Source organism: Amblyomma americanum, chromosome 7, assembly GCF_052857255.1.
Source record: "Amblyomma americanum isolate KBUSLIRL-KWMA chromosome 7, ASM5285725v1, whole genome shotgun sequence".
In the NCBI taxonomy this organism is placed as follows: Eukaryota; Metazoa; Arthropoda; class Arachnida; order Ixodida; family Ixodidae; genus Amblyomma; species Amblyomma americanum.
In genome coordinates this window covers 122,336,062-122,361,132 of record NC_135503.1, presented here as the reverse complement: position 1 = coordinate 122,361,132, position 25,071 = coordinate 122,336,062, and the positions used below count along the sequence as shown (strand labels likewise).

General features: G+C 47.8%; 1 protein-coding gene across 1 annotated transcript in view; it reads left to right on the top strand.

The window, feature by feature from the left end:
• Positions 1–25,071, top strand: part of LOC144099523 (uncharacterized) — a 67,380-nt gene that overhangs the window by 25,850 nt on the left and 16,459 nt on the right. The window contains exon 3 of the mRNA XM_077632894.1: positions 17,150–17,217. Within this exon, the coding sequence (XP_077489020.1) occupies positions 17,150–17,217 (68 nt within the window). The remainder of the gene's footprint in view (positions 1–17,149; positions 17,218–25,071) is intronic.

Genomic DNA, 25,071 nt, shown 5'->3' with positions numbered 1-25,071 from the left:
ACCGTTAAAAAACTCCATGAGGTGCCGAATTTCCGGGTCGGCGTCTTGTTTTTCAGGGAGGCTCGTGGCACTGATTGCATTTAAGGTGATGTCGTCGTCGTAGTTACCATCCTCCGTTGGGGCTTCTACCGGGGCGCGCGACAGGCAATCGGCGTCCGAGTGCTTCCAGCCATACTTGTGCGCCACTGTCATGTCATATTCTTGAAGGCACAGACTCCATCTGACAAGGCGGGCTGACGGATCTTTGAGGGTCGCGAGCCAACACAAGGCATGATGGTTCGCAACTACAGTAATACCCCTGTCACACCACATTCTTCGAAGGCCTTTCCAGCAAAGGCACCTTTTTTCACCAAAGTAGCGAAAGCTTAAAGGAGCAGCGACGCTGCTACACGGTGCAGCCCAAACGTCAAACAGTCGTCGAGACTTGGCACTCGCTGCTGTGCTCTAGCCGGCTGAAGTGAGTGCTTTAAAACTTAAGTGGGGAATTCTATTCATTCGTTGAGCTTACACAATTTTTTTCATTCGAATTGCTTGCTTGAAAGAACTGCAACAGCTGCTCTCATCAGCAGCAGCAGATTTTGTGTATTGCCTTGGCCGCCAGGGGCACTCGGTGCTGCTGTAACTCTTTACTTTCTTAAAATCTGGACATGAAATATAAACACCGTACAAAAAGCAAAGCTAGACAACACTTATCTATTTTTAAAAGATGTTTTCAAACATTGTTGGCTGTATCTACTTTTTTTCATTGCTTTTACTTTTTGACGTTGGATGGCACTGCCGTCTCAGGTTCTCGAAGGCCGCGCCTTTGGGCTCCAAAGGTCTCGGACGGGCGTCTTTGCCTCTAAGGCCCTTAGCGGCAAAGGCGTAACATTTTGGCCGTGTAGTTGCACTCCTTCAGCCTCTGGATATAAGGACCCAACTCTCAAGTGCATTTGCGGTTCCCTGTGTGACAGGGATATAAAACGTTTTTCATAAAGGTAGTTCGAAATTTCGACGTCGCCCACACTATCGCTAGACACTTTCTCAGTTTCTGAGTAGTTAGCTTCAGCGTGAGACAAAGAGCGGCTGGCATAAGCGATGACTCGTTCTCGATTGCTGTGGATTTGAACCAGAACGGTACCCAGGCCAACGTTGCTTGCGTCAGTATGAAGCTCCTTATCTGCGTTTTCGTCGAAGTGAGCCAGGGCTGGAGGTGCTTGCAGGTGGCGTTGAAGAGCTTTAAATACTTGTGCTTGAGGGGTGTCCCACGTGAAAGGCGTGTCTGTCCTCGTCAAACGCATTAGGGCCTCGGCGATTCGAGCGAAACCTTTCACAAAGCGACGGTAGTAGGCACATAATCCTAGAAAGCGGCGGACTGCCTTTTTGTCGTGCGGTGGGGGAAATTGGTGATAGCTTTGGTTTTGTCTGGGTTCGGCCGAACTCCCTTGTAACTGACGACGTGACCCAAGAACTTTAGGTCAGTGTAAGCAAAGTGGCATTTCTCATTTTTAACTTTAGCCCAGAAGACTTTATGGCTTAGAATACAACTTCGAGGCGCCGAAGGTGTTCCTCGAACGTTGGGGCGAAAACAAGAACGTCATCAAGGTAGACGAGGCATGTCTGCCACTTCAGGTCTGCCAGAACTCTGTCCACCAGTGGTTGGAACGTTGCGGGTGCATAGCACAAACCAAATGGCATTGCCTTAAACTCATAGAGCTCGTCCGCAGTAATAAATGTGGTTTTTTCTGGGTCCCGTTCATCTACCTCAATTTGCCAATATCCTGATTTGAGGTCCATGGATGAGAAATATTTTTCCTAGCAGAGGCGGTCCAGAGCATCGTCGATTCGAACAAGGGGATAAACATCATTTTTAGTTACTTCGTTTAGGTGACGGTAGTCAACACAAACCCGCAGTGTACCATTTTCTTCTTCACGAGGACAACAGGTGCCGCCCAAGGACTACGGGAGTGCTGAATGACGGTGTCTCGAAGCATCTCCTTAATTTGACGGCTGATAGTGGCACGTTCAGTGAAAGACACACGGTAAGGTGACTGTCCAAGAGGGTGCACGGCGTCATGCGTAATTATCCGATGCTTGGCCAAGTGTGTTCTTCCGACGCTGGAAGAACTCGAGAAGGTATCGCCGTAGCGCTGGAGGAGATTTTATACTTGGCCTCGCTGCTGCGGCTAAAGCGCGGGGTTAGTGTGGTACTGGAAGTCGGGAACATCGGTGTGAACTTCTGTTGACGACACCATGGCAAGGCTGGGTGCTTGTCGATTGTCGACAATACTATGAATGTGGGCCTCAGTGGTCCCAAGGCTAAGATGTTGGTGCTCAACTCCAAAATTCGTAAGCAGTACTTCGGTTTCTCCATTTTTGAGACAAGCGACCCCTCTGGCGACAGCAAGACAGCGGTCGAAAATGCTTTCGACACCTTCAACCTTCTGTAGCGTCTTCGCGCCGACGGATACCACAAAACTCGAACACGGTGGAATGGTGACGTCATCAAGGTTGTAAAGAGCCGCGAGACGTTCGGAAGCAATGTGGATTGCGTTCTTGGTGGAGAACGTCACTTACTTTGATTTAATGTCAATGACCGCGCCATTTTCTGTCAAAAAATTCATTCCGAGGATTACGTCCCGGGAACACTGGTCGAGTACGACGAAGGTGGCCAGGTACGTGTCCTCTTCGATGGTCACTCGTGACGTGCACTTGCCAGCTGGGGCTATCAAATGGCCCCCAGCAGTACGAAGCTGTGGGCCCGTCCAATGTGTGGTCATCTTTTTCAGAGTCGCGGCAAAAAGTCCACTGAATACCGAGTAGTCGGCGCCGGTGTCCACAAGTGCGGTGATATCGGTGCCGTCGATTGAAATGTTCAGATCAGCAGTTGTAGCCGTAGGTGTACGAGAACGTCGAGGAGTCCACTCACGGATGCGGTGCGGCGCCAGGAGGTTTTCTTGCAGCGAAGAAATGGTGAAGCGAGGCGTGTTACCAGGCTGGTGATCGTCGGTGCGTCGTAGAAGCGGTCGGTCATGTCTGTGCAGTGGTGGAGTATCTTGAATGTGTCGCCGGTGAGCAACCTTCCCCCAAAAGTTGCCGCTTCTAGTTTTCCCGACGGGGACTAGGAGACTTCCGCGCGAAATGTCGGCAGAAGAACGTCGCGGAGACGAGAAACGACGTGGAGACGGTGACCGAGCATAGTAGTGGGGTGCTTCGGGTGCCCCGGCAAAATAATCGCTTATTTCTCGAGGCCATTCACCACGCTGTGGTCGATGCGCATCGGTACTACATCCCTGCAGACCCATACGTCGATAATGACAGTTGCGGTAGACGCGACCGGGCGCGCCGCAGTGATAGCACAGAAGGCGCTGATCGGCCGTACGCCAGACGTCGCTCTTCCGAGGGGGTACCTCAGAAGGGTGAGGAAGGAGTGGTGGGCCGTGAATGTGGACAGGTGTATCGGGGCGACTTGGAGGCGGCGGTGGAATGCGAACGGCTGCGGCGTGTGTCATCATCTGGGGTGTTGTGTTGGGTTGAAGAGGGTCTGGCGGCGTGAGCGCTTGTTGGACCTGTTCACGAATAATGTCCGTAATGGAAGAAACCTGCGGCGGCTGCGGGGCTGGAAAGAGCTTTTGAAGCTCTTCGCGCACGACGGTCCGGATTGTCTCCCGAAGGACGTCTTGGCTGGTAGCCATCAGCGACGGCGAACGCTCGTACTGTCTGGATCGCATGTCGTGCATTCTCTCCATCGTAGAAGCTTCGGAAACAAATTCGGCGACTGTTCTGGGCGGGCATCGAACTAACCTAGCGAAGATCTGCTCTTTTATTCCCCTCATAAGAAAACGCAGCTTCTTCTCTTCGGACACGTTGGGATCAGCCCGGCGGAAGAGCTTCGCCATGTCCTCAGAGTAAACGAGGATGCTCTCATTTGGTAGTTGGACGCGTGTCTGGAGGAGCAGCTCGGAACGTTCTTTCCGGAGGATGGTGGTAAAAGCCTGCAAAAATTGAGTCTTGAAGGAACCCCACGTTGTTATTGTGGCCTCTCGGTTCTCAAACCAAGTATGAGCTGCACCCTCCAGCGAAAAAATCACGTGCTGCATCTTCGAGTCGTCAGCCCACCTGTTGTATTGGGCTACAAGCTCGAACTTCTCAATAGCCTTGCCGAGATGCTTTTTGCCATGTAGAACGTAATTTTTTTCAAGGACGCCTATCTTTTTAATGTTTGTGTTGTGGTAGCCCATAGTAGGTTGCAGCCGCTTATGTCAGTGAAAAATAATCCATAATATACTTGGAGCTTAGCTTTTAAAACCAGTATTATTCGACAAAGAGTTACCGCGCTAGCAATGACCGAAAACTTTTGGAGCTGTGACGAACATGAGCGTTCCAGCTCATATCGCTGCAAAATTTTGCATGTAGAATTTTACAATTTTCGACAAGTTCTAAAGGTTGGCCCAAATAGCGTAGTGTATGGTTTATTCTCAATTTATTTCTGGCCGGAAATAATATAGTTTTGCTTGTGTTGGAATTTTATTTAAGTAGTTAAGTTTGCGCCCACGCACTCTGCTTAGCAAGTATGCCGTTAAATTTCAAGACTAGAGAGATTCGTTGATTGCCGCTTAATAGGGAGGTCTTGTCTTAAGCGTAAATGAAAAAAATTTAACTGTTTTGTGAATTTCTACCATGTCGTTAATGTACATATTAAAAAGGACGAAAACCCAATATACTTCCCTGTGGCAGGCCACAGAAAATGGGCGGCAGGGACGATTGTGGACAATCTAGGGATGCACACTGTGCTCTGTCGTGCGCGGCTGGCTTTGGCTCACCCCGAGCCACAAGTAAAGACTTACGGAACGCCGGCGGTGTGGGGAGAAGGCTATGTGCGTTGTGTATTCATTTTCTTTTTTTTTTTTTGACTCCACACAAAAGTAATGAGTCAAGCGGACAGCGGCGGAGGGGAGTTCGAGGTGCGCAGTGGACCCAGCTTGGCCGGGCCCCACTGTTAACAGCCCCCCTCCTAAAACCACCGATGGAGGCGCGCGACGCGTTTTCGTCCCTACCGCAGCGCTGCTTCCCTGGGCCATGTCCCGGGCGGCGGTCGTTCAGCGTGTGGCCAGGAGGCGAGTTTGGAGACGCGTTCCCACGCTCACTGTGACCGCTTGTCAGCTCCATAGCCAGATCACGGCCAGGCGCTTACTGTGCATGCGGGGATTCTAGAGGAATTTGGGAGCGGCGGCGCCTTAGTTGGTCCATCGGAAACGGCTTTCGACAGCCTGTGATGTCCTCGCATGCTGTTCGAGTGGGTAAACTTACTGCCCCGTGGGAAACGAGGTTGTAGTGGGACCACGGGGGAGGATAGATTGATCCGAGAGGGGAATTAGTGTTAGCATTTGCCATGACGACCTGTCCCCTCTCCCCAATCTTTGATTTTGCATGTTTTACTCTCCTCTGTCTCTTTTTCAATGTGTTTTCCTTTGCCCTGTGTCTTATTTGATGTTTTTCATTCCCCTCTCCTTGGTTGGATGAGTGCTTGTGTTTCGACCTAATTGGTTGTTGTCCACACTGAGGGCGGGGACTTAGGGATTAAAGGAAGACGTTTCGGTGGGACCGCGGTTGATTTCCTCTGGTCACTCTGCGGATCAATCGTAATGTATACCTAGTTTGTTCTCCTTGTTGTGCCTTCCAATCTGTCTTAACTATTGTATATGTAATTGATCAGTTTTCGTTCCTGTAGTTCCTCGAGTAAGGTGACTGAGCAAGTTTAGAACCTCAAGACGTCGGCATCCAAAACGTTCTTGTACCTTTCGCCTTATTGGCTCGCCACGATGGTTTAGGCAATCAATTTTATGGTTTAGACACAATCAAGGGCCTTGCTAAAGTCAGTGAAAACCCTGAGTGTAAATTGATTGGTGACAATGTTTTGAATAATTTCTTCATTTATTACCAATTACGGTCATTCTGCTTTTTATGAGAAACTTTAGTGCGATAAAACAAGAAATATGTACAACACAAGTTGGACCAAAAGCTTAAGAGGGTAATGTCCGGTCCGATGCAAAAATTACTGACAGTTTCAGCCGCAGCAGGTGGATCGAGGCCTGAAGAAATAAAAAATATACACGCAGCAGTACTATTGTACAAGTGCACGCTTTCAAAATGCAAACAATATGAATGAAAAAAATATTCCATACGCACATATCACTGTCTAATTAAAGATTTCAAAAAAAAATAAAACCTCACATGAGAACACGGTACCAAAGCCGAAATCAGAAAGCGACAGATTCAGGTAGAAATTTGTGACACATGTCATGCAATTTGCAGGTCAATTTAAAATTTCTTATTATTTTACATTGGTCGGCAATTCGTTCGATATTTTGGCGGCTCCATTGAACTTCATCAGGCGTTTGCAATATACACTGCTGCATTTGGGAAGGTTAACTATACAGGGAAATTTATGCCTTGTACTGCGAGAAGGTAGGACGAAGAGGATTAATGGAAGTGGAGAAATTGTATTCATAATGTTGTTTATTAGAAGAGAAATTTATAGTTGCGCAAGGGTAGGAACTATGCACATGATTAGCAACAAAAAAATGTTAGTTCTGGAATGATCGAAATTAGAGGTTATCGCGGTGAATGCCATTTTCTGAAGTTGGAGTAAAGACGATAATTAGGTTTCGCATGTTTGGCCCCAAGATTTACTATAGTAACTGACATGTGAATGGAAAAACTAGAATTAGAGAAAGCGTAGTTCATTATTTTCCAAGTAATATCTCCCCTTAATGAGCATGTGGCAGCCGAAAGCAAATTTTTTGCATACGTTGCTAACATTTTATTTCCAGTGTAAGTGGCAATCAACAATAATCCCTATATATTTAAATGAAGAAATTGGCTGTATAATGAGCTTATATGAGTGAATGTAATTTAATTGTTGACTGTCTTGTGCCTAGAGTGAAAAAGGACGTACTTAGCGAACTACCCGTACATAATCCATTTATCAGAACCTGGATTTTCGAACTAAATTTTCTTATGCAGAAAAAAATAAGCTTTTTATGTCGTTTTGAAAAGACGGGTAGCGTAGCACTGAAGTTGACGGATAGTTTGTCATCAGATCTTCGCCTCCGCTTTTATGAATTACTGTGACCCCAGCTAATTTCATAGGAGCTATAAACCTATATGCTGTTGCAAAGGCCAAGTTTAATTACGAATGAGGACGTGTGTAATATATTCAGGGACATATTCCATAGGATTTATTTGAAATTTATCAAAGTCCATGGTTCTACTATGTGCAAGGTTCACAAATGAACCGAACACTTCAGATTGATTCATCGGTTTGAAGAAGACACTGCCTAGAGAAACGTTGCTAATATTGCCACGCTGCTGACTTTCTGCCGGCGCCACCTGGAGGTCGAACTGTGTTCCCGAGCGCGTGGCCGAACGTCTTCTTTGTCCAGAACGAGCGCGGCGGTGTTGGCAAACCTCGCCCGAGTGAACAGCTTTGTTCTCTGTATTTTCGCCGGTGACATTTTTGGTGGAGCCGTGCTGGGTATCATCCCATGTACGCTGACCGGGACGACAGCCCTGACGCTTCTCCCCGACGAGCAGACGCCACACCTGTCCACAAAGCGAGCCGTCGCCTGCGAGGCCTGCAACCCGAATTTGAGCCACTCACGATACCTGCTCGGGCCATGACTTCCGCCACTGGCAGCCAGACAGGTCAGTCCTTCGGCAGTGCCCCGCCGTTCGTCTTTCTTGCACCTCGGTCGCCACCATCCTTCCACGGCGACCGGTTCGAGGATGTAGAAGATTGGTTGGCCGGTTTTGACCGTGTGGCCGCGTTCAACCAATGGGACGACGAGCGAAAGCTGCTGAACGTGTACTTCGCACTGCAAGACTCGGCGAAAACGTGGTTCGAGAACCACGAGGCGTCCTTCTCTAACTGGGCAGCTTTTCGCCGCGAGGTGCTCGCCACGTTCAGTTCGAGCGAGCGAAAGGAGAATGCCGAACTTGCCCTTCGCTCCAGGTCACAGCAGTCCAACGAGAGCGTGGCCATGTTTATTGAGGACATGACCCGCCTCTTCAATCGGGCCGGCCCAGCCATGCCCGAAGCTACAAAGGTGAGGCACCTTATGCGTGGGGTAAAGGAGCAGCTGTTCGCTGGCCTCATGCGCAACCCTCCGAGAGCTGTCGCCGCCTTTGCCAAGGAAGCGACGACCATAGAACGTTCCTTGCAGGAACGGAGTGCCCAATACGGCCGTCAGGCAAATGTAGCGGCCGCTCTGTACTGCACGTCCTTGCCAGGCCCCGGGGATGAGGCGCTGCAAGCGCTTGTGCGGAGCATTGTCCGCGAAGAACTGCGACACCTCCACTTGAGTGCTCAGTCAGAAAGCGTACCTTCGACAGGCGATGTTCTCCGTGACGAAATCCAGCGAGCGGTGCAGCCACCCCCAGCACCCCTTTCGGAGCCGCACGTAATGTCCTACAGCGATGCCCTGCGCCGACCTGCCTCGGCGCCGCAAGCGTTTCGCCCCGTTGCCGAACAACCACCACCCCATCGTTACGTGCGTCCCATCGAGCAGCAGCAGGACCCGTGCCCTCCATTCCGCAAAGCGTACGTGTGGCGAACGTCCAACGATCGTCCGCTCTGCTACCACTGCGGGGAGCCCGGCCATGTTCTGCGGAATTGCCCGTACCGGCGGATGGGTCTGAGAGGATTCCCACCGGACGCGCCTCGACCGCGCTATGGTGAAAGACCGCGGGACATAGAGGAGTACCTGAACTCTCAAGTGCCGCCCCCGACCTCACAGCGGCGACTGTCGCGATCGCCATCCCCGAGGCGCTTTGCTACGCCCAGTCGGCCCTCAACCTCCGGTCAGTTCGGAGGCACGTCCTCTCGGCGGGAAAACTGAAGACGGCGTCCTCCGGGGGTAGGGCCGCCGCCGCTGCACGAAGTCAACAGCCTCCACCCGACGATTGGACGCGACGGCCCGAGCGTCAACGACCCGATCCGACGACCTCACCGATGTGCTGCGAACGATTAGTTTCCGCTGAAATTTTAGTAACCGTCGACAGTTATGAACTGACCGCACTCGTCGATACCGGCGCTGATTTTTCTGTGATGAGCAGGGAGCTAGCCATGACACTCCGTAAGGTTCTGACGCCTTGGTTTGGACCCGTGATCCGCACTGCCGGTGGCCATGTCGTGACACCAATCGGCGTCTGCACTTGCCGCATCCAAATCCGTGGTCTTACTTTCACCGGCTCCTTTGCCGTGTTAACTGACTGTTCAAAGGACCTCATACTGGGCATGGATTTCCTTCACGAGTATGGTGCGATCATAAACCTTCAGGAACTCATGGTATCTTTTTCCGCCCAGCGAGCCGTTAACACAACCACCGAGCCCTGTAAAGTAATGTTGCGCATATGTGACGACCACATAACAATCCCTCCGCGAGCCAGCAAGGTCGTCACAGTCGAGTGTACTGACAGCACCGGCGCTCTTGGCATTGCTGAAGCGAACATGTCCCTGCTACTCGCTCGGCAAGTTTGTGTCGCCCGAGGCCTAGTAGACCTTGCCAATGGTCGTACCGAAATCTTAGTCACGAACTTTACTCGTGAGCCGCAACATTTGACGAAGTCAGAAGTCGTCGCTTATTTTGACGAGCTTGGAGAGTGTACGAGGCAGTGCTCTTTATCCACCACGTCAGACCTCGCCGACGCGACGGCTACTGCCATTCCGACTGACGTGAACCCGCACCTCTCGGCCAGTCAGAAAAACTGCGTGCAAAGCCTAATCTATTCCTTCCGCGACTGTTTTGCGGAAACTTCCAAGGTCCGACAGACGCCGCTTACCAAGCATCGAATTGTCGTTGCTGACGACCAAAGACCAATTTGCCAGCGCCCTTATCGCGTGTCTTCCAAAGAACGCGATGCCATCCGCCGCCAAGTTACACAGATGCTCCAGGACGACGTCATCCAACCTTCCACGAGCCCCTGGGCATCGCCTGTTGTTCTCGTCACGAAGAAAGATGGCACCCTCCGGTTCTGCGTCTATTACAGGCGCCTGAATACCGTCACGAAAAAAGATGTGTACCCTCTGCCCCGCATTGATGATTCCCTAGACCGCCTGCGCCATGCCACCTTCTTTTCATCCCTTGACCTCCGCAGTGGGTATTGGCAAATAGAGGTCGACTAACGCGACCGAGAGAAGACCGCCTTTATTACGCCTGACGGTTTATACGAGTTTAAGGTACTCCCTTTTGGCTTGTGCTCGGCCCCTGCCACGTTCCAACGAATGATGGACACCGTGCTGTCCGCTCTGAAGTGGCAGACATGCCTCGTATATCTTGACGATGTCGTGATCTTCTCTGACACGTTTGATGAGCACCTGAAACGCTTGCGTGCTGTTTTCGAGGCCATACGTTCCGCTGGTCTCTCTCTCAAGCCAGAGAAATGTCACTTTGCATTTCAAGAGCTGAAGTTTCTTGGTCACATTGTCAGCGCACGAGGTGTTAGTCCAGATCCCGAAAAGACGGCCGCCGTAGCTGCCTTCCCTAAGCCAACAGACAAACGGAGCCTGCGTTGTTTCTTGGGCCTCTGCGCGTACTATCGCCGGTTTGTTCCCAATTTCTCCCGGCTAGCAGAGCCTTTGACCCGCCTGACGAAGGATTCTGAACCCTTCATCTGGGGCCAAGACCAGGACAGCGCCTTCACAGAACTCAAGTCCCGTCTGCAGTGTACGCCTGTGCTTGGCCACTTCGACGAAGAGGCCGACACTGAACTGCACACTGATGCTAGTAACGTTGGCCTCGGCGCGGTCCTTGTTCAGCGGCAGGATGGTCTAGAACGCGTGATTGCTTACGCCAGTCGCACTTTGTCCCGTTCAGAAGTCAATTATTCCACAACGGAAAAGGAATGTCTAGCTGTGCTGTGGGCCGTTACGAAATTTCGTCCGTACTTGTATGGCCGCCCGTTTCGGGTCGTGAGCGACCACCATTCACTCTGTTGGTTGGCGAACCTGAAGGATCCCTCGGGGCGGCTTGCTCGATGGAGTCTTCGGTTACAAGAATTTGATGTCACCATCGTGCACAAGTCTGGCCAGAAACACAGCGATGCTGACTGTCTATCCTGCGCCCCAATCCTGTGCCCCACTGACGAGTCCGGCGACGATTCCGCTTTTCTTGGTGCTCTCACCACGTCCACCCTTGCCCAACAACAAAGGGCCGATTCTGACCTGCTGCCCCTCATAGAATACCTTGAAGGAATCGCCCCATCTCCACCTCGGCTCTTCAAGCGCGGACTGTCATCGTTTTGCTTGCGCGATGGGGTACTCTACAAAAAGAACTACGGCCCAACGGACACTGTCTATCTGCTTGCAGTGCCAGCTGCGCTTCGTGACGAAGTTCTGCGCGCGTGCCACGACGACCTTTCTTCGGGCCATCTCGGGTTTTCCCGCACGTTGGCGCGCATACGCACCAAGTACTACTGGCCCAAGCTTGCTGCGGTTGTCCGCCGTTACGTCCGAACCTGCCGAGAATGTCAGCGCCGGAAGACGCCGCCGACTAAACCAGCCGGGCTCCTGCAGCCTATCGATCCCCCGCGCCTCCCATTTCAACAGGTCGGCATGGACTTACTCGGTCCGTTTCCGGCGTCTTCCATGGGTAACCGGTACATTGCTGTTGCCACTGACTATCTCAGCCGCTACTGTGAGACCAAGGCTCTTCCCCGTGGTACCGCCGCCGAAGTCGCAAGTTTTTTCATTCATAACATTGTGCTTCGTCACGGAGCTCCAACGGTCGTATTAACTGACAGGGGAACCCCGTTTACGTCGGCACTTACGAACGAGGTACTTCGACTCAGTGGCACCAGCCATCGAAAGACAACAGCTTACCATCCGCAAACCAACGGACTGACTGAGCGGCTTAACAAGACAATTGCCGATATGCTTTCTATGTATGTCGACGATGACCACGCGAACTGGGACCGGATACTTCCTTACATAACGTTCGCGTACAACACTGCGCTTCACGAAACGACGCGCTTCACTCCTTTCCATTTGGTGCACGGTCGCGAAGCCTTGACCATGCTGGACGCCATGCTTCTTCCGGATCCTACTCCCTCTTCTGTCGTGGATGCCGACCAATTTGTCCGTGACGCCGAAGTTGCTCGCCAAGTTGCTCGACAGCGAATCCGGTGCCAACAACAACGCGACGCCGAGCGTTACAACCTCCGCCGCAGGGAGGTGATTTACACACCCGGTGACCAAGTCTGGGTGTGGTGCCCAATCCGTTTGCGAGGGCGCTCCGAGAAGCTTCTTCGCCGTTACTTTGGTCCGTACCAGGTGTTACGCCGCCTCAGCGCGGTGACCTACGAGGTGCTCCCTCAAGGAACTGTCCGGTCCTCTCGACACCCGACGTCCGAGGTCGTCCACGTGGCGCGAATGAAGCCGTTTTATTCCCGTTAGCCCCGCACCCAACCCCGCCATTACCTTTCGCCTTATTTTTTTTTCTTCCCCTCGCGTGCGGCATCGAGTCGATGCCTCTTAGATGGGAGGGGCAATGCCACGCTGCTGACTTTCTGCCGGCGCCACCTGGAGGTCGAACTGTGTTCCCGAGCGCGTGGCCGAACGTCTTCTTTGTCCAGAATGAGCGCGGCGGTGTTGGCAAACCTCGCCCGAGTGAACAGCTTTGTTCTCTGTATTTTCGCCGGTGACAATATTAACTGTTTTTTTTTGGTGTACGTGCGTCCTATTAGGGCTCGGCGTTGCTATAATTACAAAGTGAGGATTAAAGTGGTCGATGTGCACCTTTCCATGTAAATTATGGTTGGCGTGTAATATCGACTTTTCCGGTTGATCAGTGGTCTCACAGCCTAAATGGTAAGTCAGTATTTTCTAGAAAGGGGTAGTGTGCATTTTAGCAACATTTGAGACAAGTGCTGATAGTAGGCCATTTTCGCTTGCGAAAATGTTTAATTTAACCCACTCCTAGTAGCGTTAAAATTTTTCAGGGCCATTTATGACCTCGCGGGAAAGTCTGCGGTATAGACGTCTTTTGTTTCCGAGGATGCAGATATGCTCGTGTGTAATCCAAATTTTTCTACTTTTTATCTAGCGCATGCCCCTTTTTAGAGGGAAATGGTTGGCCTAAATACGTGCGAATGTTTCAAGAAATTTACAATATATTTTGTCAATATAAGACTCGCCAAGAACACTACGCCAGTCATGAGTGCTTGTCGCTTGTTTGAAGACCTCTAGTGTCATACAAGCCACAGGTTGGAAACAATAGGCCTCATTACGGAATGCATTTTGCTAACTTTACTGAACTATGAAGTAAAGATAGGACAATGATCGCAAACCTCAGAAGTGATGGTGCCGGCGTCAAAAATATTGGTTTTTGATTGTTAATGACAAGTTCAAGGGCAAATCAGCAAATTTTAGCCAATCTTTTCGGAGTTATAATGATGTTGAAAAAAAATCATGACGGCGGCATAGTTACAAGGTTGTATATTTTATTATTGTCTTCATGAATATTGGTGTTGAAGCCGGCAGCACAAATGAGGCGGGAGTTTTTCAGTAAAGCATATTCCAGAAAAACGTCCAAAAACATCAGGAACTCTTTACTATTTCTATTTGCGGAGCGATACAAAATATGTACCAGTTCGTTGCTGCACCCTCAAGTCACCATCTTAAAATCATCTATGAGCAAAGCAGACGGGCATGCAGGTGGATAATCATCATGAAAAACACACTAAATATACGGGACACTGAAGAGAATGAAGGCACCAGAACCGCTGACTTGCAACTGAAGGTGGTTTATTTAAAAGACGAAGGATTAACTGCAGGCAATATCAGGAAACAGCGCACATCACGGCCGCGTGGAAACAAGGTGAAACGCAAAAAAAGTTGGTAAGTACAAAAAGCTACCAGTACAGAGCAGAGGGCAGTTAGACATCTAAATAGCGCAATTCTCTGTCAGACACGAGCACTGAAGGCAGACTACCACACCGGTTAGCGTTTTTTCACAATGAGTACGGCCTCTTCCTCCAATACCCTGTTCCTTCATCAGGACAAGGTGCATCGTGAGGTGTTGGAAGGCTTTTTCATTAGGAAAAGCGCCAACCGCTGTCAGTCAGCTTTCAGGGGCCCTGCCTGACAAAGAATTACGCTACTTCGATGACTGGCTGCACTCTGCTCTCTACTAGTAACTTTACTTCTGTGCTTTTTCTTTTCGTATGTTTCACCTTGCGTCCATGCGGTCATAATGTGCGCGATTTCCGGTGGTTGCCTGCTTTTATTCCTTCGCGTTTTCTTTAAGCCTTCAGTTGCAAGTCTGCGCTTGGGAAGCCTTCGTTTGTGTGTCCCGTCTAGTTGGCGCGTTTTCCATCATGACTCATCCACGATGAGGGCAAATTTTGGCATCACAGTGCATTGAGCAAGTTCTTCATCATAAATAGCTACAACAGTCGTTTTATTTTCTCCATCAAATAATGAATGTAACCATAAAGGGGGAGTCGATTAGAGTTGCTATGATACAATGCTTCTGATATTATAAAAAAGCGAAATTGAAGTTGACTCTAGAAACATACTATCTGGTCATGTTTGTTTGTTGCTGATGAGCGTTAAAATGTAGAGAACAGACGCAGTTGAGGGGTTTCAAAGCTTAGTGTGGTCAGAAAAACCAAAATCACGTTACTTCATAGTGATCACTAAAATGCGGTAGCAAATTACTACAATAATGTGGAAACATCGCCGTTGTGCAGAATCTTGGTGACAGGCGCACCATCATTCTTCCTCGCAAAAGTTTGTCAACTGTACACCAAAACTAATTTTCTAGGCATGCTCGCGCTTCCTTTGCATTGCCACTCCTACAGGGCGTTCCAGTGAGGGACATGGATTTTTTTTCGGATATACAAGATTTTCCGCTATGCTCGATCTCAAGATAAGTACAGTACACTCAACAAAATGATATTGGCATGAGCGACGAAAAAATATCAATGAACGCCACGTACATTTTTTAGTGAAGGAGCAGGAAAGCGCTCAGCGTCGCGTAACTATGCCATCGACGCTGCCAAGTGAAGCGGAGCGAGCGTGCATGCCTCCTCTTGTTGCTGTGTGCAGTAAGAAAGCATAACCATAAACCGTATAAATGTTGAATAATTTGTCATTTTTTCTTGCAGATTGGTCTTTCGCCGGTCCATTTTAGCAACTTGCCGTTTATTCCTGAGCCTCAGCACTTGCTTATTCAATATCTTAAAAAATAAAAAAAATCTGGCGTTGGTTACTCTATTCAGACCTGCAGTGAGCAAATGGCGAAAGCGAATCCCACGTGAGGCGCCCTAACAGCAAGGATACAAGCCTAAATAAAAAAAAAGAAGTCAGTGTTACAAGTTGTTGCTTAAAGAACAACTTAATGGCCTTCTACCCTTAACTGAGACCCTTGAAAACCTCCACAATTTGCCCCTCGTTTTCTCAGTTTCGACTGAACACACGTATTTGTCACAATTAAGAAAAATGGCACAGATCGGTCGTACTGCTCAGCGTTCAAGCTGGCACGGCACCAAGCACTTTGTAAATATATTTGTGTGTTTATTTGAGAAAGGAAACAACTGCACCGTCATTTTAGGATAGAAGCATGACGACGAAGTGAAGACAGAAAACAATCTGTGACATGGCTAGTGCTTGCCTAGCAGGATGCCACGAAAGTAATGGTGCCAAATTAAATGGCCAGAAATGCAAGTATTATTTGAGGCCTCTCAAACGCATGCATCACTGCGCATAGAAGTTATCTGCTGGCAGCATTAGCAAAAGTGACAGTAAAGCACGTTTTCATTGCCACCTGCAACAATTAAACACCAAGGTCTAAGTGACAAGCGAAGCGTCGCCGCCGCGGTCACACCTCATCATGCAGCAACTACATACCCTCTAAGCGCTGCTCGAGCTCCGATTACCCTGCACCCCTCCAAGCTGTAGTGGCACCTCGATTTCCTTTACGTGAACACAATAAATGAAATTGCGGAACGCTGACCAAGATACCGCTTGACTGCTTCCGGTGAAGACGCGCATGCGCACTGGGCTTTGAAAAACCGGTTATTGAATTACGGGCAAGTGAATGCAGGGGCAAGAGCCCCAGTCTACTATGCGCTCCTTTGCGCAGCCGAGTGCGGGCCCTAACTCGATGTAACCGTATACCGTACAGACTTGAGCAGGCGTGTATCGGAGTGCTCGAGCGGTCTCCTCACAGCAAACGGAGCGAAATACCACAGCAAGAACTGGGATTCACGGCAAATGCTTGTGCCAAATTGAAGCAGCATAGAAATAACCGCAAGAAACGACCACATTGCCTTTAAGACAGTGACTCGCGTGCTATGACTCGTTCCGCAGCACACCACCGCAGCGCTCTATAAGCAAGTCTGCTCACGAATGTATATAGAAGGGCGTTGCTTTCTACGAGGAAACGATGACAAGACATAAATGCTACTGTGGGTTTCTTGCTGGATTAAAATCCAAGGACACGACGGTCGAAAGCGAAACCGTCGCGAACCGTTTTAGATTTCAGCCTTATGTAAATAATGCGCCAAGCCTTGCGCGCCTGCCAACAAAGAAGGAGTAAACCCCAGACGTTCTTCCACTTTTCTGGCATTCCCGCCGTAAAAGAACTCATCGCTGGTCGTCTTAACGCCGCTAAAAACGTTCTGGAGGCGGGCAGCGGTGACAGTTCATGGATCCGCTCGCACAACGGACGTTTGTAGACAGAGGTCGACGATCTCCAGTTTTCCGTCCGTTCACTGGCTTACGTCTACTGAAACTAGGCGCTTACCTTCAATGAAAAAACATGACTCAATTATGCAATCAAGGAATCAAGGAAACTTGATCCCTAGCTGAGCCCAGGTAGATCATATTTCAATTCTTTTTACGATTCCCGTCGTGGTGTTACTGCGGAGCCGTATGTGGTTCACGAAAATCGTCAATAACGCTGACATAGAATCTGGCAGAATAAAGAATAGCCCTTTTCTACCTTTGTAATGCTATAAAGGAGGCAGATATTGTTAGCAGCAAACGAAAGCAAATATCTGATTTTCTTGTGGTGCAAATCGTGGTGAACTTGAATAACATATTCGGTGAATATTATCCATGGCGAAGAAATGTCGCAATTCGAAAGCTTTTTATTTAAATGCGCAGGACACCAGTGCATTTCCATGATAGGTCTGGAGACCAACCTGGAACGATGATATTTACTGTAGAAGATGGTGAGTGCACGTTTTAAAAAGAATCCTGTTTGATGCATCTTAAGCCAAAGTATATGATCTCAATTTCTTCACGGGCGGTCATTTTCACAGTGCTCCTATGTGGAGATGAGATATCCGTGGTTGAGAAGGTATGTCTCAAGTCGAAGTAGTCTTCTAGTAAGGTAGCTTGTTAAGTTTATCGCCGTTTTTCGTGGATGTAACGGAGACGAGAAACAGAAGCCTACATTTAACTATAGCAGTTTCAGGTAACCGTGAATTGGAGAAATTGAAGCGAATATTTAAATAGAAAAACACGAAAGATAATTGCAGTCTCCCTTGTCGCATCTATATTTGTCTGGATACCGCCATATATTTTGCGCAAGAGTCGCTGTCTGCTGAATGGAAGGCTTTTGGAGGCTCCGAAAAGCCTTTCCGAGGCTGTCATATTTATTTAACTGTAGACGTTTTATGAAAACATGAAACCTGCATCCAAAAGAAAATGCGATTAACAATCATCATCATCAGCCTGACTACCCCGACTACAGGGCAAAGGCCTCTTCCATGTCTCTCCAGTTAACCCTGTCCTTTGCCAGCTGCGCCCACCTGCAAACTTGCTAATCTCATCCACCCACCTAACCTTCTGCCGCCCCCTGCTACGCTTGTCTTCTCTTGGAATCCACTCCGTTACCCTTAACAGTACTCAAGAACATTATAGCTCTCAGGGAAAAAAAAAGCGCGCAGATGCCTTAAGCTCAAAATAAACAAGAACGAAACAGTCGTCGACAGAAGACTAGATAAAACTATGCTACCTGCCTTTTCTGTTTGGTCAGTCTTTGCTTTTCACCTATGGGTATGGATAATCTGTTTGTCTCGAGGAACATAAAAAAATTTCTCTGTGTTTGTCTTTTTTCTTGTACGGAAGCATATGATTCGGCGTGACGATCTATTATTAAACCTCGATATTAAGCAGTTTAGTTTCCTTATCGCAATGTTTACATAACCACTGCTTCAGTTAATCGTGTTTCTGGTGACACTGTACAGAAGGCGCTTGAAAACATTGACGAACCACGCACTGGAGCTCGGATAAGTTGTGTAAGAAAAACAGGTGAGAAAAAATAAACAAGCCTCCGCTTGCAGGGACTTGTAAACGGCAAAGCTCGACACTGCGTTGATTACAATCCAGCTTTCAATCATTGTCCCGAAAACGGTTATGCTGTCTTCGTATGCACGAGTCAATTCACCGCTACGAGTGCCCTCTAACTTAAACCTGTCACGCCAGGTACAGAGTTCAAAGAATGAACGAGTGCTGTTCTCACTTAAAGCAAGTGGGTTCCTTGACTGCTCTTTAAAAATGGTTGCTCATTGATTTGTAATTATTCTCTCCCTTCCAACAAAAAACGAGCCCGCCGAGAGGGAGTGCGTAGGTGATGCCAAAAAGATGAAGCCATATACTTCATTCGGTTAGGCAGTATGATTTGTATTACGTTTTTAAGAAGGGCACCTTGAATACTCAGAGGCCAAATTCGCACTAGCTGAAGTCGCCAACGCGCGAGTCACCATACTGTGCAGAAATAAATCGTTACGATCATCAAAGGGGGAAAAAAAAATTTGTCAACCATATACCTCTAGAAAGTCGGGACAGGTGTTAAGAAGACAACACAGATGCGGTGTGATCACACTGCGATCACGCTCACTGTGAGAGCACACTTGTATTCTGCTAGTGGACATACTGAATCCCGAGCTAACGAAACCCTTCTGAAAAGGGACGCGCAGCATCAACTACTGGAGGCATGTAGATTGCACTTATAATCTCTTCAAGGTCGTCCAATATGGCTGTAGGGAGCCCAGGCTGACGCTTTGTTGCCCGACGACACCACCGCGCTCGTCCTCTAGCGACGGAAATCTGCGGCGTTGGGCGGGCACGACGCCAGTGCTCTGCTCTGCATCGAGCCTTCTCTGTCCACTGAGTGATCGCGCCCGCTGAGCCCGTATTTTGTGGGTGCGGCGCGAGCGAGCAGATGCCCAACGTCTGCAGCGTGCGGGCATGTTCGCAGGTGGGCAATTTAGCATTCAGCAAAGTGGCGCCGCGGCTCCCTCAAGACGCGGAAGCATTTTTCTTGTGTTATGCGCTTGCGTCACATGGCGCAATCGTTCCGAGACGTGTGCGTTGTCAAAAACTAGGTAATGTTTACTACGTTTCAATCAGTGCAAAATCAGTGATCAATGAGTTAGAGGGAGCAGTGCGGTGGGTCTTAAAATTAACATGCAGAAAACCAAAGTGATGTTGTGCAACAGTCTAGCAAGGGAACAGAAGTTCACAATTGGCAGCGAGGCGCTGGAAGTGGTAAAAGAATATTCTTGCTTAGGGCAGGTAGTGACAGCTGATACGGACCATGAGAAGGAAATACTAGATGAATAAGATTGGGTGGAGTGCGTATGGAAGCTTATCTCGGATAATGAATGGCAGTTTACCAATATCCCTAAAGAGAAAGCTTTACAAGAGATGTATCTTGCCGGTACTCACCTACGGGGCAGAAACGTGGAGGATAACGAAAAGGGTTCAGCTTAAGGACAACGCAGCAAGCCTTTGAAAGAAAAATGATAGTTGTAACATTAAGAGACCGGAAGTGGGCAGGGTGTGTGAGGGAACAAACGCGTGTTAATGACATCCTAGTCGAAATCAAAGGGAAGGAATGGGCTTGGGCAGGGCACGTAAAGCGAAGGCAAGATAACTTTGGGTCCTTGAGGGTAACGGAGTGAATTACCAAAGCGAGATAAACAGCACAGCCTTATCGACGACACTGGTGCTGACATTGTCCTACTAACAGAAACGTGGCTACACGAAGGCGTGAAAGATACTGAAATCCTCCCTTCAAACGGGAACTACGTTCTTTATCGTCGTGATCGGCGCGGACGGAGGGGCGGAGGAGTGCTTATCGCCATCCGAAACACCCTATCATCATCACTCATCTGTCAAGACACCAAACTAGAACTAACCTGGGTATGCGTGCACAACTTCGGATTGAAAGAAATATTGGGCATTTGCTACAGGCCACCAGACAGCGATTCATCCTTCTGTGACTCCCTTCATGACGCAGTAACGACGATTAAAAACACATATTTGAATTCGAACATCTTTCTGTTCGGTGATTTTAACTATCCACATATAAACTGGGCTTCCCTCTCTGTATCTAGTCATTCACCTTCCAAAGAATCGAAACAATTTCTTGACTTAACACTAGACTTCAACCTGCATCAAACCATCACACACCCCACAAGAGGTACTCACACTCTTGACCTGTTACTGACATCTTGCCCAGACAACATTCACAGTGTAACTCTGCTTCCGGGCCTCAGCGATCACATGTTTCTGCACATTTGCACGTCATTACATTCCAACAGGCGATCACCTACGAAAAAATTAATCACTGACTATAAGCGAGGTAATTTCGATTCCATAAATAAGGAACTTTCATTCTTTTTCACCGACTTCCTAGGTTCTTATCTAACCAACACAGTTCACGAAAACTGGGAAAGTTACAAGTCAACAATGTTGCGACTAAAAAATAAGTACATCCCAACCATTGTCGTCAAATCGGATTCCAACAATATTTGGTTTAACAAAAACTTGAAGCACCTTCTTAGTAGGAAAAAACGGCTTTATCGTTCCGCTAAACTAAGCCAAAAACAAGAAGCCTGGGAAAGATACCACGCCTGCGCGAGTAAATATTTAAATGAATTGAGTGCTGCGAAAGATAAATTTTTCTCTGTTGACTTGCTATCCATTCTCAAAACAAATCCCACCAAATTCTGGCGTATCCTCTCCCCTAAACATAAATCTAATCGGTTCGATCTTGTAGGACCTGATGGCGAACCAGCTGATACTAATCAATGCGCAAAACTTTTAAATGACTACTTCTCATCTGTGTTTTCGCCTGTCAGCAATTCTACACCCAACGTTTTGCAAACCAATAGTCAAAAAGAAATGCCGGAAATTCAAATTAGCCCCGAAGGAATCTCCAAATTAATCAGTTCACTCAAGCTGTCATCATCTGCAGGATGTGACCAAATAAACAGTAAACTACTTAAAAACACTCTATCATTATCAAGCCAGATACTACACCTAATATTTACCCAATCTTTAGACACCGGAAACATTCCTGACGATTGGAAGATAGCCCAAATTGTTCCCATTTTCAAAACAGGTGATCGCGCATGCCCAGCTAACTATCGTCCAATATCCCTTACTAGCATATCTTCTAAACTTCTAGAGCACATTATATCATCAAGCTTAATGTCTCACCTTGATTCAATAAATTTCTTTTATCCTCATCAACATGGCTTCAGGAAATCATTTTCGTGCGAAACCCAGCTGGCAGAGTTCACCCAAGACATCCTTAAGGCCATAGACGATAACCTCCAAATAGATGCAATCTTCTTAGACTTCTCGAAGGCATTTGATCGCGTACCTCACAACCATCTGCTTGCGAAACTTTCTTTCCTGGGAATTCCTGCTAATCTGATATGCTGGCTCGAACATTTTCTAAAAGGACGCTCGCAGTTCACATCCGCCAATAACATCCAGTCACCCTTAACAGATGTAACATCTGGTGTCCCTCAAGGGGCCGGGTTATCACCATTACTCTTCTTAATATACATCAACGACCTGCCCTCTAATATTCAATGCAAATTGCGACTCTTTGCGGACGATTGTGTCATCTATAATGCAATAAGTAACCCAACCGATAACCTCACTTTGCAACTGGACTTTGACGTTATTGCATCATGGTGTGAAAAGTGGCAGATGCCTTTAAATCTTACTAAGTGCAAATCGTTGTCCTTCACTCACAAACACACCTTGACGAATCACACTTACAGCATTTCATCAGTCCCTATAACCGTTGCAAAATCTTACAAATATCTAGGTGTACATCTCACATCAACACTTTCTTGGGTCACCCACATTAGAACCATTTGCTCCGACACTTCACGCACACTTGGCTACCTGAGAAGGAATCTGAAATCTGCATCCCCTAACATAAAACAACTCGCGTATGAAACATTTGTGCGGCCAAAATTAGAGTATGCATCATCCATCTGTCACCCATGGCAATCGTATCTCACCATCGAATTGGAATCAATTCAAAATCGTGCAGCTCGGTTCATCACTTCATGTTACTCAAGAGAAGCCAGTGTCACCGCCCTCAAGCAGTCCCTCCGTCTCTCAACACTGGAATCACGCCGCGTCGTTTCCCGCCTATGCTTACTTCATACATTTTATCATAACACAAGATCACGGCACGCTCTATTAACCGCCCCACTACGAACGTCCTCCCGGCTTAGTCACGGTAACCCGATAGCACGCATCAGTGGCCACACGTCAGCTTACAACAACTCATTTTTCCCCAACGCAATAGCACTATGGAATTCACTGCCTAACGACATCGCTGCATGCACTGATCACAAAACATTCCGCGAGAAAATAAAAATTCACCTCACATAAATCTTGATCACTTCTGCGCTCTTTTGTAGCGAGTATTGCTTGACATATCTTTGTTAAATGATGTATCACTTGCTGGAAAACCCTGATATGACTACAACCCCTTTTATGTTTGTTTGTATGTTGGTTCTTTTTATTGTTATGCATGTTCCCATCATCGCCGTTGGAAACCAATATGCCCCCCCTTATGTAATGCCTTCGGGCCTTTACGGGATCAATAAATGAAATGAAATGAAATTCCAAGAGAAGGTAAGCGTAGCAGGGGGCGGCAGAAGATTAGGTGGGCGGATAAGATTAGGAAGTTTGCAGGTATAGTGTGGGTGCAGCTGAGAGAGGACAGGATTCATTGGTGAGACATAGGAGAGGCATTTCCACTACAGTGGGTGTAGTCAGGCTGATGATGATAATGATGATGATGAAAGCACGGGTCTGTGCTACGTATAAGACGACCAAGAGCAGGCAGTGCCACGGGTCAGAAAAAAATAAAGTTGACAAAAAACGACGCTCTGCACTCCTCAGCGTTTAAAACGAGCATGTTCGGCTGCGCTGATAGTCTATTCGGAGCAAATATTTCAACGATCGTAGCGATCCCCCAAACATCATACTCCTCTTCCAGAGCCTAAATAGTCTCGTCCACACAAAAAGTTGACATGGCACAAAATAGTTTTTCTCAACAGACAAAAAACGGATACTGTAGGGTGCGATTTCGATTTCATTTTTAAGTTTTCTCTGTAATATGTTCCAGAAAGAACATAGCGTCAGTGCACTCAAGAAAACTTTGGTCTGTGGCGCATTGCACAGGCGGAAATTCACCGCCCATGGCACAAATATTTCCTCAGCATGAAGTCATGCCTTGAGAGGCAGCATCCGTGTGTTCAGTGTAAATAAGAAGTTATTGCAGCAGATTAATTGGGCTGTGCGCTTCGGTGTGAGGAATATATGCTGCCTTGTAAGAGCCGCCTAGCTGGCTTCCCTATCTGGATGCATGTGTGTGTCTTCAAGACGTATGATGTTTGAGAAGGTGGGGAAGTGCGGGGGTATGGTAAGCTCGTATTACGCAGCCTGCTGTTTTGTGGCATAAGCATACTAAGCACCAAAAGCAACAGAAGAGTGTTGCCAGCGCACAAGGCATAGCAAGCAGACCGAGCTGAATAAGTACAACATGGAGGCAGGAAAAAAATCGAAGGGCATTTGTGCCGTGGTTTTGTTCCGCTTACCTCGCCTTCTATTTCGGTTTTGATAGCGCGTGCGTCGAGGACAGTCAAGACACAAAGTTTCAAAGGGTACTTAAGACTTATGACATGCTGTAGTTGAAAAAATTAGGGTTTCATCGTGAGACGCGCCTCCGAGCGCTGATTCCACAAAATTCAAATCCACAATGTCCGAGTGAAACACTCGAACACTCAGTTTGAATACCTGTCGCAAGCTTGCCTAGTGGTATCAAAAGTGGAGAGCGCACTAGACGAATAGCTTCTGCCAATAACAGTTTCGTGTTTTTAGAAACAGAGTGGTCGGTATGATATGTAAAGGCCAGAAAGAAATTTAATACCTTACATTTACAGCAGGCGCAAGGAAAAACGAGAAAGAATTATGTGCAAAGTTGTTAATACTGTAATAGGGGAAACATACCTCGACATTTTACATTTCCTGATTTTGTTGATGCTTACACAGCTGAAAAATTTAATAGGTACTTCCTGAACATCGGAATGCAATTATGTAGTCCGGACGCCTTACGTGTGACTGTTACTGATACTGACACAGCAGAAAATAGTTTTGTGCTTGATACCACCAATGATTTAGACGTTACCACAATAGTCTCCAGTCAGGCGAACAGTAAAGCTCCTGATTGTGACGGCATAACAGTAAAGATTCTAAAAGAAGATATTGAAGTTCTGGCATCAATATTGGCGCGTTATTCAATTAAGCTATGGAACAGGGTGAATAACCCGATATCTTATAAAATAGCAAAAGTCATCCCGGCTATAAAATAGGTAATGTGAACGATCCTGGCAGCTGCCGACCATATATGGTGTAAACTTGGAAGCGCAAAAAACCGGACGACGGACAGAGTAAGGGAACACAAAAAACAGGTTCACGAGCGCCTTACTCTGTCCGTCGTCCTGTTTTTTGCGCTTCCAAGTTTACAACATGCATCACCAACTAGCCCGGCAGCTTGCTCTCCTGGACCATATATGGGTTTTGGGTATTCAATATACTGTTTTTGTAAAAGTAATATCTTTACGGCTAAAAATATCTTAATGAATACAATGTAATTACACCTTCACAACATGGATTTAGGACCCAGATGTCAACGTCCACCACGGTAATGGAACTTACGCAAAGGATCTACTCGTCTTTATATAACGGTAACATTT